The 20,000-nt window shown below is 52.6% G+C and overlaps 3 protein-coding genes across 8 annotated transcripts in view; 1 reads left to right on the forward strand and 2 right to left on the reverse strand.

The window, feature by feature from the left end:
* LOC125949416 (glutamate receptor ionotropic, kainate 2) overlaps window positions 1–9,660 on the reverse strand; it is a 21,097-nt gene extending 11,437 nt beyond the window's left edge. For all 6 annotated transcript variants that reach the window (XR_007468663.1, XR_007468664.1, XM_049676445.1 and 3 more), the window contains exons 1-6: window positions 9,218–9,660; window positions 8,591–9,123; window positions 5,737–5,892; window positions 5,540–5,634; window positions 1,581–1,670; window positions 1,284–1,441 (exon numbers count right to left, since the gene is read on the reverse strand). Coding sequence is in view for 4 of the 6 variants with exons in the window: in XM_049676445.1 (XP_049532402.1) it covers window positions 1,284–1,441; window positions 1,581–1,670; window positions 5,540–5,634; window positions 5,737–5,892; window positions 8,591–8,714 (623 nt within the window). In the remaining 2 variants the exon portion in view is untranslated. The remainder of the gene's footprint in view (window positions 1–1,283; window positions 1,442–1,580; window positions 1,671–5,539; window positions 5,635–5,736; window positions 5,893–8,590; window positions 9,124–9,217) is intronic.
* Window positions 9,661–11,941: 2,281 nt separating this feature from the next.
* Window positions 11,942–15,912, forward strand: LOC125949393 (glutamate receptor ionotropic, kainate 2-like). The gene is made up of 7 exons (XM_049676380.1): window positions 11,942–12,592; window positions 12,706–13,682; window positions 13,800–14,044; window positions 14,128–14,317; window positions 14,387–14,471; window positions 14,547–15,254; window positions 15,328–15,912. The coding sequence occupies exons 1-7, from the start codon at window positions 12,487–12,489 to the stop codon at window positions 15,834–15,836; spliced, it is 2,820 nt and encodes a 939-aa protein (XP_049532337.1). The 5' UTR covers window positions 11,942–12,486; the 3' UTR covers window positions 15,837–15,912.
* A 206-nt stretch (window positions 15,913–16,118) lies between these two features.
* Window positions 16,119–17,911, reverse strand: LOC125949859 (uncharacterized). The gene is made up of 4 exons (XM_049677294.1): window positions 17,827–17,911; window positions 16,911–17,052; window positions 16,614–16,849; window positions 16,119–16,542 (listed from the first exon to the last, which is right to left on the reverse strand). Exons 2-4 carry the CDS (start codon window positions 17,006–17,008, stop codon window positions 16,229–16,231), a joined length of 648 nt encoding a protein of 215 aa, XP_049533251.1. The 5' UTR covers window positions 17,009–17,052; window positions 17,827–17,911; the 3' UTR covers window positions 16,119–16,228.
* Window positions 17,912–20,000: the final 2,089 nt, after the last annotated feature.

Genomic DNA, 20,000 nt, shown 5'->3' on the forward strand with positions numbered 1-20,000 from the left:
ATCGAGAAAGGCAAAATGTTTGCAAAAAGGTATTTTTTGCGGTGCCCATCGTTGCCTCGTGCCGGGTCATCAGAAATATACAAATCGATATTCTTTTGTTAGATTATAAGTTTATCCAGCTGGCCCCGTCGAGTTTTTGTTAAATTTCCTATTTTTCGATTTTTGGTAGATTTTTGAAGTTGGAAAAGTTGAAAAATCGATGCTTTTTTCGATGTTGCCTCAACAAACGAGTTTTACATAATTATTAAAAAAAAAAGTATCAACAATTTTTACAAAAATTCGATGGGACTATCTGGAAAATAGTACAAAGATCATGTGTTTAAAATGTCAAATCGATTGGTCTAGTAGTTTTTATGCTACGTTTTGGGAAACGCGATTCAAAGTCGCGAGTTGCATTGAGTCTTGTATGAAAGACGGATGTTCAAAAATCAATAACTTTGTCAGTTTTGCTTCGATTGATCCCAAAATTTCACACGGTACTCTTGAAAGGATAAACACTAGTAAAAAAATGTAAAAAGTAAATGGTGAAAAAATCAAATAAAACACCGAAGGCACCCCCCCTTAAGGGGCGAGAGGGTGAGAGATATGGCGTTAAAATATGCGTGAATGTATGAGGAGCATCACAGAGAGCCGGCACCGGGGGCTCTCAATGGGCCACTGAATAGGAAGAAGCACAAGAACGGAGGGACGGAGGGTATGCAGGGAGAGGGTAACGGTGTGTGCAGGCGTATAGCAACCAGCAACTTGCTATGCGAGCGACAAGCACAAGGCACATCAATTACACTCCATCACCTCCCCCTCATCGGCAGGATGTACAGCGTGGCAGCGCGCTATAGAGGTGTCATCTGTCACCGGCGCCCTGTCAGGCATAACCTGGCTCGCCAGGACAACTCGCCCACTCGCCGCACCACACTATAACCCCCCCATCCTGCACACACACACACACACATTCTGTGTGGGCGCGCGCGCGCGCGTGCTAGTATTTGCTTTTATGCTAAAATTGTATATTGAATGCAGCGCAAAATTACGGCAGCAGGCAGCTTCACCACCACCCTTCCGCTGCGTCCGCTCGCTGTCCTCTGTGTATCGGACAACAGCACCCCCCCCTCCCCCGAATTGTGGTTCGCTGGTTGTAGGGACACCTTCAACCTTTCGGTTTTTTTTTTTCGTTTTTCAAAAGCGAGCAAAAGATACAATGCGTGCGTGAGCAACGAGCAACGAGAGGAGGTTTGAGGAGGAGGAACCCTGACAATGGTCCTGCCTGGCAATGGCACGTGGCTTACCGATAGTCACCGGAGTCGCTGAGCTGGCGGACCGTGATCGGATAGTCGGACAGTCCGTGCGCCTTCAGCAGCTCCTGCATCCGCACCAGCCCCTCGTTCGTCTCGTAGATGATGGTGAAGGACTTCCAGCCCCAGGCCGCCACCAAATCCACGTACGCCTGGCCAGCACACAGAGAGAGAGAGAGAGAGAGAGAGAGATATATATATATATATATATATATATATATATATATATATATAAAACCGTTAATAGAATAGCAAGCCTGCCGGCAGTTGGCAGGTTTCTTCCTTACTCACCTTCGAAAGGGTGCTCGGGTGAGGGTAAAGGTTCACGAGGCAGCTTTCGCGCCGCAACCGATAATCCCAGCGCGTCTCCAGGTGAGGAATCTGTGGGGGGGGGGGGGCGAGAAAATTCCCGAAATTTCGGAAAATTAGTGTTGTTGCGTGCGTGAAAATTTGTTTGCATTAGTTTCCGATCACTCCAACTCTGTCTCGTGACCGTTATCTTATGTTAAGGGATGGTGCGCTTGTGTAGTAGGAGTGCCGGGAAGGAGGAAGGATGGTAGATGGTTTTTTTTTTGTTATTTTTATTTTTTTCGGCAGCATTTTGAGGGGCATGAGCAACATATCATAAAATGTGAACCCCCCGGGGGAGAGGAGAGGAAGATAGGGCAGCGGCGGGGAGGTAGAGGTAGAGAGTGTCTGTCGAATGCCGCTGGCGCTGAATCGAGCATTTTGCGCGTTTACCACTTGAGGTTTACGATCGGCGTAAGCATTAGTGAAAGATTCACATTCACCGCTGCTGCTGCTGTATTACCATAGGAGAGGGGGAAGAGGGAGGGGGAGGGAGGTTAGAATGCGCGGAATGCCGCGCCCCCCCTCCCCCTTAAATATGATGGAAGGGCTGGGAGTAGTAGTAGCGGATGTCAAACAAAATAAAACATGCGAACAGCGCATCCAGGGGGGAGGGGGGGAGGGGACTTGATGGCACCATCGGCAGCACAAACACACACACACACACACACATACACACACATGGGTTGAGCGTCCACAACGGCTACAAGTGCTCGGATGGGACAGTGAAAAACGAGAATTTGAAATGCGGGTGCGGGGCAGCGGGTGCGGGGGAGCGGATGGGGAGGGGTTGCGGGAGGAGCGAAATGCTAATATTCACACGTTCCCCAAACAACGACGTGAATGTTGCGCTCTCCGCACACATGCACATCATCTCTCTCCGCACACACACTCACACACGTACACACACACATACACACATTCGACAAAAGGAAAGGAAAGGAGGAATTAAGGGGGTTTGGGGAAGGGATGCAAACAACCAACAACATTTAACCAAAATGGTGGACCGGGTTTTGGCCGGTGCTTGGTGTATGTGTTGCCGCGCGCGCCGCGACGAAAAGTCAACCACAAAAAAAAAAACGCCGAAAATGGAAAGATGGGAGGGGATGAAGGGGAAGCCAGAGGGGTGTGTGCAATGGAGGCGCTGTTGCTGTTCAGCAGATACGCCGTTAATGGGCGCAAACACACAATGCTGGTGGTGGTGCTCTCACGCGAATCATAATAAAAATAAAGCAAAGAAGAAGAAGCAGAAGAAGAGGATGAACAACAAAAAATGGCGCGCCACTTGCTGACACAAACAAAGGGCAGGTTTGTCCTGGTCCTGCTGCGTCCGTTTTTTTTTTGTTTTTCGCCGTCGCTCGCGGTACTCGATGAAGCGGAACTATTGAATCCATCCTTATACATCGCCATTCGGAATGAAGCGCCCGGCAGAGAAGCGCGGTCACTGTAACACTGACAGCTACAACCCGCTATGGCATCTGGAGCTATGGTAGTATAGTATGGCTGCTAGCGGGATGGATATGTTATTTCTTCCACAAAAAACAAAAAACACAAAAGAAAAACATTTTTTGCCCGCAAATGCAAAATCGTAGCAAGCGGTTTTTTACGCAGCGCCAAACGCAACCACCGATTTAGGTAGCTCCGGTGTACTCCGGTGGTTCATCCTGTCGTGCAATTGAACGCTGAACGCACCGTAGACCGATCAAACACCGTACATGTACATGGCGTACATGCTCTGCTGCTTTTGCCGAATTTGGACGTTGCCGACTAAAAGTGGCGTCCTTCCCACGCATCGGTGTCGCGGTGCGTGTGCGTCATGTTCACGCGATCATCATCATCACACCTCAGCTGTCGCTTTTGTGTCAGTCGTCCCAGGCGACCAGAGCTAAGCAGAGCGTACCGTTGGTGTTGGTGTTTGGTGTTCTAGAGGGTCTGGGCTTCTGGCACAATCAAAATGACACGATACGACGCAGCCGTCGGATATCTGGAACAGAGCATCGAGTAGCACACACACACACACACACGAGCTAGAGTGTGATGCGAAACCTGCGACCTGCCACCAGCCAGATGGTCCAGACCACACCGAAATAGTTGGGCCAATTTCTTGGTCCTGTAATCGATCTGGCGGATTGGATTGGATGGCACGCGGTACCTCCAAGATGCCAAACGACCATAACGACCGGTAGCAGCAGCAGCACACAGACATAGGCTGACGGACCGCTCAGCCGTGGCCGCCTCAATCCGCGTCTGCCGAATTTATCTTTATTAAGGGGGGGCTTTGGTTATTTCGGATCAAAAAAGAGCTTATTTTTGACGATTTTTAGTGAAGAAACTAGTCAACTTTAATTTTTCAAAATCATCTCATATTAAACTACAACTTTTCAAAAATCTTTTTGGCTCTATTTTGGGAAAGGCTTTTTCAAAACTACGTTCATGGCATCCAATCTAGAAAGGCAACTTTGCAAAAATGTACTTTTAGCGGTGCCCATCATAGCCACGTGCTGGGTCATCAGAAATATTCAAATGAATAACCGTTTGCTAGATTATAAGTGTATCTAGGTAGCCCCGTCGAGTTTTTATAGAATTTCCTATTTTTCGATTTTTGGCAGATTTTTGAAGTTGAAAAAGTGATGCTTTTTTCGATGTTGCCTCAAAAAACGACACTTTACATGCCGTTGCGGTCCTTGACCCGCGAAAAGACCCGCGGCAAAAAGGAAAGATCCTCTGAAAATGCATCTCTCACTCACCGCTCTCTCTCTCTCTCTCTCTCTCTCTCTCTCTCTCTCTTTCTCTCTCTCTCTCTTTTTTTGTATTTTTTTTGGTCGGAAACCGCAACAGAAACAGAGATTCAACTTCCTATTTCGGAAGGGAGAGTTCCGGTGCCAGGCCAGGGGGGAAGGGGCAGATACGTGGAGTAGCAAGAGAAGGGAGGGCGGGAGCAGAAGATGGAGGTAGAGACGCTAGCTGGAGGTGGTGTTAGAGTGCAATTTTCAGCGTCAGTGAAAATGTTGTTCTTTAATTAATCGAGTCAAGCAGCGCTCGATATCCAGCCTGGCGATGACTCCGGCGATGACGGTGAATGAAGTGATGGCACTGAAGCCAGTCTCTCCCTCTCTCTCTATCTCTCTCCCTTTCTCTCGTTTTGCGGTGTGTGTCAACACGGGCGCGAGCCTGTTCCTTCCCCATCTGCCCTGCCCATCTGTTTTCGGAACCAACAGCTATTACTCCGGCCATCTGTGTGTGTATGTGTGTATTGGGCGGGTGTCCATCGCACTGGTGCACCAATGCCAGTGGCCAGGGAGGCAGGGAGCTGCCAGCAAACTCAGCAACACCCCCGAAAAAAAAAAACACACAAGAACAACTCCGCTCCGACGAACAATTAAATGCTGCATCTGTTTTGCTGCATGGCCGCCATGGCCGCTCATCATCAAGAGGGGCGATGGGTGGAGGGGAGGGGGTGGCAAGTTGTAAGGTAGTCCTCGCTTTGGTGCATACAGACCCAAAGCACACTGCATGGAACCTATCAACACAATGTTTTTGTTCAATGTTCGGCTACCACCATGCTATGACCATGACAATCACTCGAGAGAGAAAGAGAGAGAGAGAGAGAGAGAGAGAGAGAGAGAGAGAGAGAGAGAGAGAGACAGAGAGAGAGAGAGCCCCTTGATGCTTTTGACGCAGTGAACGCGTGAACAGATCAAGCTTTGAGATCAAGTATTGATTTAATGGAAAAAGCTTATATGCTTCAAGGCTGCTGCTCTACACCATTTTCTATAAAGAGATATCCGCCTAACCCCACCTACATATATCTTTGTGAATGCGCGCGTGTGTGTGTGTGTGTGTGTGTGTGTGTGTGTGTGTTTGAATTGTGTTACTGATCGGCAGTTAGCTCGCTCACTTACCTCCATCGTGTCGCAGATGCTCTGGACATGGCTGGCCGTATGCGATGACTGCGGTCCAAAGATGGCGGCCACACCGACACCGAGCAGGTGGCAGACTGTGGCGAGGAACGGTGGTGGTGGAAGAGAAGGAGAAATAGATAGATACGTAATAGGGGCACGTAAGAACGTGCGTAGCTGGTGTGGTGGATGCTGCTTACCGCGCTTCGACGCCAGAAAGCTGTCCTGCGGTGAGATCCGCTCGATCTGGGCCAGCAGCTTCGACCGGGGCAGTATCGTGCGGTCCGAGTTGATCTTCTCCACCGCGTACCGGAACGCAATCTCCTGGTGGTCGTCATCCGGATGAAACAAACCGCCTGCAAGTGTGTACGCGTGCGTGCAACGAGAGGGAAAGCGAAATGATGGCGAACATAGACAAAAAACAAAACCTTCCGGACATGTTGGCAGGCGCAGGCTGTGTACAATGCTTCTCTGCTCTTCTCCACACACACACACCCTAACAGCTAGCAACCGCTAGTACTACTACCCCTCATATGCCATTACGAAAATGAGAGAAAGTGTCCGCCAGCTCGTCAGCACGTAGCAGCCGCCACTGTGCGAGGGGATTAGCCGCGGTTTTGCAGCCGCGACACTTCTAATTCATTCCCCCCCTCTTCACCTCCCCTTCCACCTCCTCTTCCTTCTGTATCATTTATCCGCACTCGTCACAGGATGAGATACAAAAAAAAAACCGAGGAAACCAGTGACAGCCCCAGCTTTACACGCTTTGCAACCAATGTTGGTTGGTTTTTGGTATTCTGAGACCGCACTGGAGCGGTGCTTCGCCGTCCAACAGTACAGTCCAACGCAGTAATCGCAGCAGTATTGACCGGCCGGCAAAAAAAAAGGGGAGAAAAACAAGAAACCCAATATCCCAGAGTCCACGCCGTCCAGCCACGACCCAAAGATGAAGAAATCGTCCTCCTGATCCCTGGACTTGGACTGGACGAAAGCGAAGATGCGAAGGGTAGCGGAAGGGGAACGGTACGTTTAATATTGATCCAAAGTACTTCACGCGCACACCCGGTCGGTAGCGTACTCTCAACGCAATGTTTTGCTGCAAACCAAGCCCCACCCCCACCCCCCAACTCCCCTCTCGCAAAGCAGCAGCGCAGCAGCGTTACCTCGAAAGTCCCGTGCGCGTCCGCACTGCGCGTTTTGCAATATTAATTAGCGATGGCCGATGGGGAAGGGGAGGAAGGAGAGAAGGAAGGTGGGAAGGGTGGAAGGGTGGAAGGGCTCCCGGGGGGGCCCGAAAGGAAATTAGATTACTTCACTCCGCCATTGTCACTCTCTCGCAGTGGTGGTAGACGAAGCCGCCTGCTGCCGCCGTTGTTGGTTGGTTCCCGGCTTCCCGGCTTCCCCGGGGACGAATCAGACTAAGGCTAAGGGTTTGTCGTGGGCCAATCAAGGCTACCGGGGTCCGGGGTCCGGCACAAAACCCAGGCGAGGCAATCAGTCGTCACAAACGGACCACAGATCGTAATCTAATAGAGAGAGAGAGAGTTGGCGAGGGGAGCGGGGGGAGGGGGACCGACAACGTCACAAAAACATACACACACACACGCTGGCGCGCTAGTGGTTGATATTTGGCCATTTTGCAATTTGATTTGGGGAGTCCGTTTTGTGTTTTTTGTTTTTTTTTTTTGTTGTGTATACGCATGGGTTGTGTCCATTGGTCCGCATTGGTTCCAAATACGCCGGTTTTTCAACCATTTTCCCGACAGTGCCGACCCTCGACGACGTCGACCGATTAGTAGTAATTCAATTGAAGGAAATGCTGAGGAGGAGGAGCTCCTAGGAGCTCCCATCCCCCCCAAAAGTCCTCCTGAGGTTGAAGTGCAGCGGGACAGCCCTTTCGATGTTTTGCTTTCTCCCCCAAAATACCAAACCACATACTCAACCAACTGTCACACACACACACACACATGAGGCAGGGAATCCCGTCCCTTGGGCGCTTTCTCGCTACCCTCCCACCCCCCGAAACAAAAAAAAAACACCCCTTCCGAACAAATCCGTCCATCCATCACCGAAGACGGGAAGGGGGAGGGGGGGAGGGGGGTGCGGTTCCAATCACTTTTTGTCAGTTTCCGGGGTTTGATTCCGGGTCCACGTTCGCACGGCACGCCATCTTCCTTCCATTCTTTTCTGTCGATTGTTCGAACTGTCCCTGCGCCCCCTCAACACTAGCACACTTTATCAGCACGAGGGCACATTAGCTCTGATGCCACGTACCAAACTCCCAAAACAAAAACAAAAAAACGAACAACACATCGTTGTCGCAACGGAAGACGATTATTATTTCATTTTTTGTTTTCCGTTTTTTTGTTTCATTTTTACTAATGCTATACTTCGATTGTGTGTCCCAGAACAACCCGCGAAGAATGAAAAAAAAGAAGAAGAAGAAGAAGAAGGAAGGAAGGATGATAACGATGATGAGCTTCAACTCTGGCAGTAGGAGAAGTGTCAGAGTGTCACAAACAAGCGGTCACCAAAAAAACCATCTAACAAAAACATCTAACTAGATGCCCCCTGATGGCCGCGATGGCGTGGCAAAACAGGATGTGAAAACAAGGAATCAGGTGACCATAGTACCAACATTTGATAAGCCAACAATGACCAAAACCAACATCAAGCGCGCGCCGTCAAAACAACAACGACTTAGGGCTGAGGGATTCGGTCAGCGTAATGAGCTGATGAGCTGATGAGGCGCAATAGCAGAAAGACCAAGGATTTGGTCGCTTGTAATGTAATGTACAGGGAGTGTGTGACTTCTAGCTTCTTCTTCTTTTTTCTACCCCGTGCTCAGCACTCCTATAACTTGTCTACTTTCTCGTTCCTAGTGTGTGTGTGTGTGTGCGGACAAAAGGACTTCCGTCTCGGCGAGCGATGCGAACTACAACCGGTTCGTAGCCACACGGAAGCCACGGCTCTCCCTCTCCGGCTCCGGTAGACTTTCTTAGCTACATTTACTTAGCGGCTTAGCTCTTCCCTTTTCCCCCGCAACCGACTTACCGATTCGGATGGCATCCGGCAGGGCGACAACGACAACCGGAAGCACTAGGATGCTGTACAGCAGCACCAGCAGCAGCAGCAGCAGCAGCGGCGGCATCAGCGGCTGCCGCCTTTCACCCGACATTCCGTCCGTTCGTTTGTCACTCACCACCGACCTTCACCACCACCACCACCAAATCACCAAATCGTAATCAGTCCTGTCGCACAGCACGGGAGGCACGGGGGGCGGGTGCTCAAACTAGTAGCCTAGGACACAACAAGGGGACAGCGGCTCGGGTGATAAAGACGGTGGGCGCGAATTTCGGCAACGCGCATTCCCACCGCTCGCTTGTTGAGTGAAGACCGTTCAGTTGATGGTCGCGTTGGTGGTGATGGTGGTGGTGTTTTGGCGGCCGTAGTTGTCGTCCCGTCCCGTCGTACGGCCGGTTTGGTAGCAGCTTGGGGTTGGTTGACCGGATAGCCGAAAGCTTTCAGCGCAAGCTGTGTTGTTCTGTTCTGTTCTGTTCCGTTCCGAAGCGCGGAAGCTTGGGAAGCTGCGTGAAAAAGGTTGGTAGTAGTAGTAGTAGTAGTAGTGAGATGGCGACGACGGGACACACACACACACACACACACGACGGCAGAACTCACAACGAGAGAGGAGATGTATCGAGCAGCGGGTTGCGAAAAGCGATGTGAGATGCTAACGGGTTTGCTGATCCGGGAACTTCCTTCGCTAGTTTTTTGCTTCCTTCCCCTTTACCAAGCGGAAGATCCTGGCGCACACACACACACACAAGCGCAGCACGTCGTAGCACACTGGTGTTGTGGTTGTGGTTGACTTGACTTGACTGGAGAGCTGGAGAAGCTGTTCTTTGGTTCGATTTCGATGGCGATCCGGGACTGATGCTTGGGCTGCTATGCTGCTAAAACTCCTCACAAAAAAAGACACATCCCACGATAACGCGCACTAACTAATAAGCACGGCGTACACACACACACGCGCGCACACACACGAAAGTGCGCACGGGCCACGGAATGGAACAGGAACAGTGTTGCAGAGTGAAGGCTCTGATCCCACTAGAAGGTCTTGATTGAGAAGGCTGAGCAGGAGCCGAGCAAAAGGCCCCTTTTTCGCCCCGCGAGACAACAACAAGCCAGCCTATAAAATGCCTCACACACCCACACACACACACGCACTGGTGGGCTTAACTGTTTTTTTTGTTTTTTGTTTTTTTTCGTTTGCTGGTCACACACACAAAACAGCAACAGCAGGCCTCGCGCTCCGCTTCTGGCTGGCTGGCCTGGGGATGCTGTGGCTGTGGCGCTCGCAACTCTACTGACTGACTGCGCGACCGCATCCGACCCGTGCCGATTTTAATATGAGCTTTTTCCGGGATCCTCTCCCGGCTCCGGAGTCCGAGTGCGAGTGCCTCCAGCGGTGCTGCGAGCGCTGCGAGTGACTCCTTGTTGTTCGGGGGGTGGCAAGCCAACTGGCAAGCTTTCTGGTTCTGGTGTGCAGGATGACCACAACGACAGGACGTTTACGTTGTGTTTACCTTCTTCTGAAAGCTTTTTCTGAAACAGAAGCTCCAGTGAGGAACTCTCGCGAGGAACGCGCGCGCAGCATCCTCGCAGATACCGTGCCGTGCGATGCCGAAGCCACACAGCATCACACAAACACACACACAGACACACGCATCCACGCACGCAGTGTCGGGGGTGCTCTCATGCGCAGTAGTGGCTCCTGTAGTCCGTCAACCAGCTAGTGCCAACCGACGTACTGCTCGTCTACAACATTGAACCTCGTTCGCGGCCAAAGAAAGAGAAGCGAGCGAGCGCGGCACGCGGCAAGTCCTGTAATCCCGGAACCCACGCATCGCTTCATCTGGCAATCGCCACCCGTCGTTTGACGAAAGGAGCTTTCGGGGGCGCCATTTCGCGTTCCGATTATTCCCGATCTGAGAAGCTGCTGGAGCAGCTTACTTGCGAGGTTTTTCTCGTTTTGGTTCGAAAGCTTGGCTTCGAAGGTTGCGCTCTCGAAATATTTCGTCTAACGTGTGATGAGTGAGGCGCCTCCATCGAGACAGCAGCAGCAGCAGCAGCAGCAGCAGTAGTTTCTGTTTTCCGGAAGGATATTTTACATTTCCTCTTTTTTCAAAAACGATTTCACCGTTTTTTTTAAAACACATATAAAGACGCACGAACCGTACGTTCGATTTAATCGTTATTTGACGAATTATTGCGAAACAAAAAAAAACCACACACGGACAGTGCACTGCATTTCAAGCGTGTCTTAAAAATACACCTTTAATTGATTTCAACATCGTGTTCATCAGGTGCTGACTATTCTGAGATAAAGAGTTGTTGCAGGCCCTTCCCGACAAGTTTTTATGAAACTTCCATTTTTTTCTTTGTTCAAAAAACTTCAAAAATTTAGCATTTTCAAGTTGATTGTTTTTTTATTAGTTTTACGATTTGCTAACCAAAATTGAATTTTAACGTAATAATTTAAATAAAACAGGATCAAAATTATTTACAAAAAACTCAAAGAAGCTGTCTAGCACTTGGCGGATGCAGATAATGGGGTTAAAAAATGGGCCACAAAAGGGGCGATACACTAGTAAGAAATCAATATCTTTCAAAAATTTTTACTAGGATTGATCCGCAATGTTTACACAATACTCTTAACGGCATATCACGGCATTCACGACAAAAAAATGTCTAAACATCTTAAATACGCGTTCGTTAGACGTTTGAGGCAATAAAAAAAAACAAACCGAAGACATTTCGCTCGCATATTCCAGATCACCGGACCGGAGAACTCTGTGAGATTCGCGGACATTTGCTTGGGGACCCCCTGGACCTTTAGCTCACCCAGGAATGCACCAGCATTCCCACTCGATACCCCCCCCCCCCCCAAATGTGTTGCAGAATTAGGAACCTGAATTACTGAAAGTGAAGTGCACCAAAGTGAACTAATTGCATTTGGCAGCAGTGCATCGCCCTACGCTATCTGTTCCGCTCACTGGCCCGGACCGGAAATTGCACCCTGATGGCCATTCGTAGCGAGAATTTAGAGGCCCCGGTGTCCGGTTCTCCTCCACTCCTCGGTCCTCGTCATCATCGCCATCATCATTCAGTCAACGACGAGAAAAGCAGAAGCCGAAGAAGGTGAAAGAACGGCGCGCTGCCGGCGTGCGTCTTTTTCGGGGAGGGGAAGGGGGGGTGGAGTTTAGTGACGAGTGTGGCCAAGGGCTAAAAATAATGCCAACACACATACAGCAGCAGCAGCAGCATCAGCAGCAGCATCAGCAGCAGTAAACGCTGTGCTGGGGCACCCAGCGTCCCAGTTAGCTGTTCAGCTTTGCGTCGGATCAGTCGCCATCAGTGACAATAATATTTGGGTACCGGTGCGTGTGGCCGGCAGTGTGTGCGTGTGTGTGTGCGTGGGCATAGCTAGCAGCTAGCAACATTTCTACGCGACCCTTTTTGGCGGCTGATGACAAGACACACACCCGACACCGCGTTATTTTTGGCACAGCGCAGTTCGCAGGACTGAGTGTTTTCGGGCGCGCGCGCGCGCGTGCGATCTACCGAGCGCTGGCCACCATTAGCGCCATTACCTGCTACGCAACACGATCCACGATCGCGTCGCATCGCATCGCGCGGCTGTCGCGGAGGTGAAACAGGCGCTGAGCAGCTGAGACTGAGTCTGAGAGTGCCCGTGAGTGTTGCTGACACACTGAGACGCGCATTTCCGTTTCGCGACGGGTCGAGACGACCGCAGCACACCTCTACGCCCTGCATCAACCGATAAGCTGACCGAGCAACCTCAAACAACAGCAACAACAACAGTCAATCAACCGCAACTCGTTGCGTCTCAGAGAAAGGGGGAGGTTTAAGGGAGGAGGTAGCAGATGCCAGGACTGCAAGCGTGGCGGTACCATCTTGGCCTGCTGCTGCTGCTGCTGCTGCTCGTAGCTGCGGTGCCAGTGGCGAACGCCAAACGTGATATCCCTATCGGTGAGTGCCAACCGGGTTTAAGTTGGGTGGTTTTTTGGACCGCTTCAAACAACCACCTCTCCACCAGCGAATTCCCAATCAAACAAAAAATCGACAACAACATCATTTCACAGGTGCCATCTTCCACGGTGACAACTATGAGGCGGAGATCGCGTTCCGGTATGCGGTCGAGCGGGTTAACATGCACGAGAAACACTTCGAGCTGGTGCCGCTGGTAAAGTACGTCTCGGCGGAGGACAGCTTCAAGACGGAGCGGAAGGTGTGCGAGCTGGCAGCCGAAGGGGTGACCGCCATCTTCGGCCCCAGCTCGATCCTGACCGCCGGTATCGTCGGGTCCGTGTGCAAAACGCTCGAGATACCGCACATCGTGACGCACTGGGATCCGGAACCGCTCGGTGGCACCGAGCCGGCACTGCAGGCGATGACGATCAACCTGTACCCGGAGGCGGACGTGCTGTCCCGGGCGCTGGCCGATCTGATCGTCGACTACAGCTGGAAGAGCTTCACCGTCATCTACGACACGGACGAGGGGCTGATGCGGTTGAAGGACATCCTGCAGATCCACGGACCGAACGATGCACCGATCACGGTGCGGCAGATCGACGACGATCCGGACTATCGGCCGCTGCTGAAGGATATCCAGTCGTCCGGTGAGTCGCACATCATCCTCGAGATCCGGCCCGACCGGATCGTCGAGCTGTTGCGGCAGGCGAAGGAGGTGAAGATGCTGGAGGAGTACCAGAGCTACATCATCACGTCGCTCGATGCGCACACGATGGACTTCGAGGAGCTGCGGTACTCGCGCTCGAACATTACCGCCCTCCGGCTGATGGACACGAAGAGCTTCGACATCAAGAACGCGGTGCACGACTGGGAGCAGGGGGAGGCGCGCATGAAACGGCTGTTCCGGGTATCGCCCGAGCACGTCCAGACCGAGTCGGCGCTGTACAACGATGCGGTCAAGATTTACGCCACCGCGATCCGGGAGCTCGACGCAACCGAGGAGATCACCCCGTCCCGGTTGTCCTGCGGCAGCAAAAACCTGCGCCAGTGGCCGTTCGGGTTGCGTATCGTCAACTACATGAAGGTGGTCCGTATCGCACTCGTGTTTTCTCTCTCCTTCTTCTTCGTCTAATCGTCTACTTCCGCGCTCTCTTTCCCAAAAAAAAACAAACAAACAACGACAACGACTGCACGCGGGCCACAGAAAACCGAACACGGCATCACCGGACCGATCATCTTCGACGATTACGGGCGCCGGACGCACTTCCACCTGGACATTATCGAGCTGAGCAAGGAGGAGGGCTTCAAGAAGATCGCCACCTGGGACCCGACGCACGGCGTCAACTATACGCGCAGCCAGGGCGAGGTGTACTCGCAGATCGTCGAATCGCTGCAGAACAAAACGTTCATCGTCGCGTCCCGCATCGGTGCACCCTTCCTAATGCACAAGTGAGCACCCCGGGGGTTGCAGTAGTAGTAGTAGCACCTACCTAACCACACAAAACATGTTGTCTATGTTGTTCCATCTGCAGGGAGAAGAAGGAGGGCGAGTTTCTCGAGGGTAACAACCGGTTCGAGGGCTACTCGCTCGAGCTGATCGACGGTATCTCCAAGATCCTCGGCTTCCAGTACCGGATGGAGCTGGTACCGGATGGGAAGTACGGTTCCTACAACAAGATCACCAAGAAGTGGGACGGTCTGGTGAAGCATCTGCTCGATCGGGTGAGTAACGCCACCACACACTGACACCTAGACACCTGATCACTGACTGACTGACCTTGATTGTCGCAGAAAGCGGATCTCGCCGTCTGCGATCTAACCATCACGTACGAACGGCGCACGGCGGTCGACTTTACGATGCCGTTCATGACGCTCGGTAAGTAAACTCCGGCTTACCTCCATAAAACCATTTGCACAATCTCACCGCACACACACACACACTCCCCCGCAGGTATCAGCATCCTGTACGCGACGCCGGTCCAGCAACCGAAGGATCTGTTCTCCTTCCTGTCGCCCCTATCGCTGGACGTGTGGATCTATATGGCGACCGCCTATCTGGGCGTTTCGGTGCTCCTGTTCGTGCTGTCCCGGATGGCACCGGCCGACTGGGAGAATCCGCACCCGTGCAAGCAGGACAACGACGAGGTGGAAAACATCTGGGACATGCTGAACGCGCTCTGGCTGACGATGGGTTCGATCATGGGGCAGGGTTGCGATATACTGCCGAAGGCCGTCTCGACGCGCCTGGTGGCGGGCATGTGGTGGTTCTTTGCCCTCATCATGCTCTCCTCGTACACCGCCAACCTGGCCGCCTTCCTCACGATGGAGCGGATGGACGCGACGATCGAGTCGGCCGAGGATTTGGCGAAGCAGAGCAAAATCAAGTACGGTGCGGTCGTTGGCGGTAGTACGATGTCGTTCTTCCAGACCTCCAACTTTTCCACCTACCAGCGGATGTGGGCAGCGATGGAATCGGCCCGCCCGTCCGTCTTTACGAAGAGCAACGACGAGGGCCGGGATCGCGTTATCAAGGGGAAGCGGCTGTACGCGTTCCTGATGGAGTCGACCTCGCTCGAGTACATGACCGAGCGGTACTGCGAGCTGACGCAGATCGGTGGGCTGCTCGACTCGAAGGGCTACGGTATCGCGATGCCAGTCAGTAAGTGAATCCTCGATCGAGGCGCGTTGCCAAATGCTAATGCTAATCCGATCCGATCCGATCCCCTTCGTAGATTCCCCGTACCGGACGGCCATCAGCGGGGCGGTGCTGAAGATGCAGGAGGAGGGCAAGCTGCACCAGCTGAAGACGCGCTGGTGGAAAGAGATGCACGGTGGGGGCCGCTGTGACGGTAAGGCGTCATCGGCGGCGAGCGACAGTGCAGCCGAACTCGGTATCGGTAACGTCGGTGGTGTGTTTGTGGTACTTGCGATCGGTTGCTCCTGTGCGTTCATCATCGGTATACTGGAGTTCCTCTGGAACGTACGGAAGGTGGCGGTCGAGGAGAAGATTACACCGTGGGATGCGCTGAAGGCGGAACTGAAGTTTGCGCTCAACATCTCCGTGACGTCGAAACCGGTCCACAACACGCTCAGCGAATCGACGGCCAGTGGGAAGAGTTCGCTTCGCTCGAAGTCGGAGTCACGTCGGGACTCGGAGGTGGCCGGCCGGGGTAATAACGTCCGGACCGGGGCGAGCCTCATGAACCTCGATAAGCTCGGTCTTGGGTTCGGCAAAAACTAGCACCTCGGATAGTGACCCCTTTTTGTTAGTATGTCTTAGTCTACCATATGTATGTGTACATGTCTGTCAGTGTGCGTGTGTGTGCGTGTGTCTGTCTCGGTTTGTAAGCCAGTGGGCTAAACCGTTTCTTATAGCTCAATAAAACCAACCAACCGGGACTCCCCATTGACCAAAAGGACTCCAATTCCAAGCAGTCTCAGTAGTCTCTGGCAGACGGCATCTACGGCATTCTATTTCAACGGCTCGCTGCTTGGTTGCAGCTGCAGCATATATCTCAATTTATTTATTTATTTGCGGCGCAATGGCGCAATGACAACTGGTTTGAATATAGTAGTAGTAGTATAACGGGGGGTATTATGAGGTTCTGAGGTGTGTGGTTAGTGTGGATGCCGCTACTCGGCGAACAGCTTCTCCAGCTCGGCGCGTAGCTCCACCGGGCTAGTGGTCGGTCCGTACCGGCCCACCGGTTCACCCCGCTTGTTCACCAGAAACTTGGTAAAGTTCCACTTGATCGCGTCAACGAGCGTGCCGCCCTGGCGCTGCTTCAGATACTGCCACAGCGGATGCGCCTGCTCCCCGTTGACGTCAATCTTGGCGAACATGTCGAAGCGCACGTTCCGGCCCTCGGCGAACTGCCGGATCTGGGCGTTCGTGCCCGGTTCCTGGCCACCGAACTGATTGCACGGGAACGCCAGTATCCGCAATCCTGGAACGAAGAACGCGCGTCAGTCAGTCAGTGACGAAAGAGAGCTCGCGCCGCAAACAATTTTCAACAACCTTTCGACTCGGCGTACTCCTTGTACAGCTGGTTGAACTCCTTGTAGTGACCATCGGTGTAGCCACAGTCCGAGGCAACATTCACGATGATGAGCACATGGCCGCGGTACTGGTCGAGCGCGACCGGCCGACCATCGATGCTGTTGGCCGTGAAGTCGTACACCGTGGTGGCCGGCTTACCGTCGCTACCCCGGACCGCCGCCGGTGCCGGGGCACTGGAGAAACAGGCGGCCACACTGCAGAGGGAACCCGAGATTAGTCATATTAAAAAAAAAGGACGAAACAACAACAACCTACCCAGCGGGCGAAGCGAGCAGATTGATGGCAACCATCGCGGTACCGAGCAGCCCGACGGTCGCTCCTGTGCGGGCTCCCAGTATTCCAAACGAAAACATTTCGTTCGCTCTGCGTTCTTGCACAGTACAATTCGATCAAGAAGCTAGCGAGAAAGAAAGAGAGAGCAAGAGATACAATATTAGGCGTTAAATGAGTTGAGGAACCGGAAGCTAAAGCTGTCCTGTCATCGCACTGGCACTGGGTCACTGCACAGCGCTGCGGAAATAAGCAATTAATGTCAGCATCCCAAACACTCCCATCCTCTCTTCCTCCTCTCGTTTCTAGGCTCCACCAATTTCTCGCCTGCAATCGAATGCAAAAGGGGCAACGCAACACTCTGTAATCTGTTGCAACAAACGGGTGCGGAGAGCAGAAGCAGAAGAGCAAGGTCCCGCAAGGACGTGTCATCGTCATGCCGGGGGTGCGCGGGGTTATGGGGGTAGGCTAACAGGTGATTGATAAAGGGGCAGCACGATGGCGGCCTCGCCCTGCTTTGGCCCTGCATGCTGCTGGAACTCCCCCCCCCCCCCCCCCCCCCGGGGTTGGCCAACCAGGGAACAATGACACCGAGTTCATCCGAGAGGGGATTTAGGGTTTAGAGAGAGAGGCAGAGAGGCAGAGAGGCAGAGAGGAAGAGAGAATATGGTTGGTTGGGCTGTGATTTTGTGGCGGTAGGCAGAAGTGCTTCATTAGAGCAGACGAATACGGACGTCGAAATAACATCATGCGATGATGACAACCCCCCCCCCCCCCCCCCACCCGTGGGAACCTCCACACCTCACGGGGTGTATAGGGTGTATATATATGCCAGGGTGTGACACCTACTCCCTGCCCTGCTTCCTCTAATCCTCCAATCCTTCACCTTTCGCACACTTACGCGCTCCTAGTACTGCTCCTGCTCAAACGCACACACACACACACACACACTGTTCACAGCTCACACACGCCCTCGGTACTAGCGCGTGTAGCACAGCAGCCAGCAGCACGATTGCGTTACTGTGCGCTCGACCCTGGCTTTTTGGGGGTTTTCTTTTGTTGTTCAACGTGTGTCTGAGTGTGTGTCTGGGTGTCTGTGTGTGTGTATGTGGAGACTTCGGGATGCTGCAGCATCCGAGAGAATTGATGAAGTACACTTCCCTCCCTCGCAATACTTCTCTCCATTCTCTCGCTCTCTCTCTCTCGGTCTCTCTCTCTCTCTCTCTCACTCTCTCTCAGCTTTCAGAGCAATGGTGATTGAGTATATAGACGGGTATATATATATTTATATATATATGTATAGATATCGGGTACATACCACTCGCGCTAGTAACACGAGCAGCGACCGCGCCAGGTGCTCACTGCAATGTACCAGTACGCAGTGCCAGCCCCCACCCGCCCGCTTGCTACCCTCTGTACCCCCAAAAATGCTTTCCCACAGTGACACACACACACACACGCACACGCACAAGGGTGTGAAGTTGCAGGCTGGACTTCGGTTTTCCAGTAAACAGCGAATCGGGCCTTACAGAAGAGGCTGTTGCCGGATCGGATGGATTTTCCGAATATTTTGGGATGGCAAGAGAGAGAGAGATAGAGAGAGAGAGAGAGAGAGACAGACAGAGAGAGAGAGGGGTATGGGTTAGTGCGAGCGAGAGAGAGAGAGCACCAAAAAACCCGAAGACAGCGCGCTGCGAAGCGAAGCGAATCACACAACACAAATCTGTAGTCCCGAAGTGCCGAATTTTCTGCGATTCTGAGATCTCCCGAGCTTGTGCTGCTGCTGCTGCCTTCTGCTCGAGCTGCGTTCGTAGACATGCGTCACACGCATACAGCATTCCCAAGGGGATGCAGCCCAGAGGTACGGCTAATGGATTCGTTGTTTCGGTTGTTTTGCGGCGGCGGCGGCGAATGCGTATTCGTGTGTGGAGAGATTACCGCGCACACACACAGCAGCAGCAACAGCAGCACCAGCATCTCGCAGCATCTCTCGCAGCTTGACTCGCCCGGGCATCCGGCATCCCGTGTCCGTGGTGGAGGCGCGCGCGCGCGCCCGCGCCTGTTAGTGCCTTCAAGGTTCAAGGTGCCTCGCACTTCCTGAGGATCTTGCCTGTCGTGCGTCCCAAAAAAGGGATCGAGCGTTAACAGCGAGTTGTGTATCCTTTTGTAATTGTTTTGTTTTCTGTTTGTAATTTTTAAACATTCCAATTCCAATCAAACTGCACTCCAAGGGCGCATCTTTTGGCGCTCGAGCATCTTTTGGAGCGCGCGAACTCTAAACGGCGTTGACACACGTTCATGGCTATGAGCTTTTTTTTTTCCCAGCCCCCCCTCAGCTCTATCAGCAACCCTGTAGACACGAAGGAAGGGGGACGTGAGGGTGTACATGATGGCTCGAATCATTGCTAGGTCAGGAGTTGGAGTTTCCTGAAGCGTCTTCTAACAACGCGTGAACCCAAAACGCAGATTGTAACCGATGACGATGCTATAACCGAAGAGAGAGAGAGAAAGAGAGAGAGAGAAAGTGTGTGTGTGCGTGTGTGTGTGCGCATGTGAAAGGGAAAATGTCAAGAAAATGTGTGAATGCGAAGTGGAAACTCTCCATAAGTCCCATCCGAGCGAAAGCGGAAAGTGCGGGGGAGAGGGGTGGGGGATGAGGGTTCAATCTCGCAGCAGCAGCCGAGGTTTGCTGCTTTGAGGCCCAAATTGCATAGGGCCAGTGGGGCCAGCATTATCAGGCGATAGCCGAAGCAGCACCATCGACGATACTGACGACAATACTGCGAGCAAACGATATCAACCGAGCACGAGAAAGCACGAGAGAGAGAGAGAGAGAGAGACCAATAAAGTGCGTTGCCGGGCGTGCGTGAGAGCGCCAAGAGGCCGTCGAGGGGCGAGGGACATCAGGGGGCTAAGGGCGCTCGCTCCAGCAAGGCTCAAGCTGTTGCTCAACTCTCCACATTCACCATCAGCAGCAGCAGCATCAATTTCTCTCTCTATCTCTCTTCCACTTTTTTCCCCATCAACCTTCACGCCGAGCGTCATCATTGCTTTATCTCTCTCTCGCTCTCTCGC

This window comes from Anopheles darlingi, chromosome X, assembly GCF_943734745.1.
Source record: "Anopheles darlingi chromosome X, idAnoDarlMG_H_01, whole genome shotgun sequence".
Taxonomy (NCBI): Eukaryota; Metazoa; Arthropoda; class Insecta; order Diptera; family Culicidae; genus Anopheles; species Anopheles darlingi.

Bases quoted from the DNA above. Each gene is read 5' to 3' on its own strand.
- LOC125949393 (XM_049676380.1), top strand. From the start codon at position 12,487: ATGCCAGGACTGCAAGCGTGGCGGTACCATCTTGGCCTGCTGCTGCTG. The intron at 13,683-13,799 runs GTCCGTATCGCA...CGCGGGCCACAG, and splicing joins TCGTCAACTACATGAAGGTG to AAAACCGAACACGGCATCAC. The intron at 14,045-14,127 runs GTGAGCACCCCG...TTCCATCTGCAG, and splicing joins GCACCCTTCCTAATGCACAA to GGAGAAGAAGGAGGGCGAGT.
- LOC125949859 (XM_049677294.1), bottom strand. From the start codon at position 17,008: ATGTTTTCGTTTGGAATACTGGGAGCCCGCACAGGAGCGACCGTCGGG. The intron at 16,850-16,910 runs GTAGGTTGTTGT...TTCCCTCTGCAG, and splicing joins CTGCTCGCTTCGCCCGCTGG to TGTGGCCGCCTGTTTCTCCA. The intron at 16,543-16,613 runs GTTGTTGAAAAT...TCTTCGTTCCAG, and splicing joins GGAGTACGCCGAGTCGAAAG to GATTGCGGATACTGGCGTTC.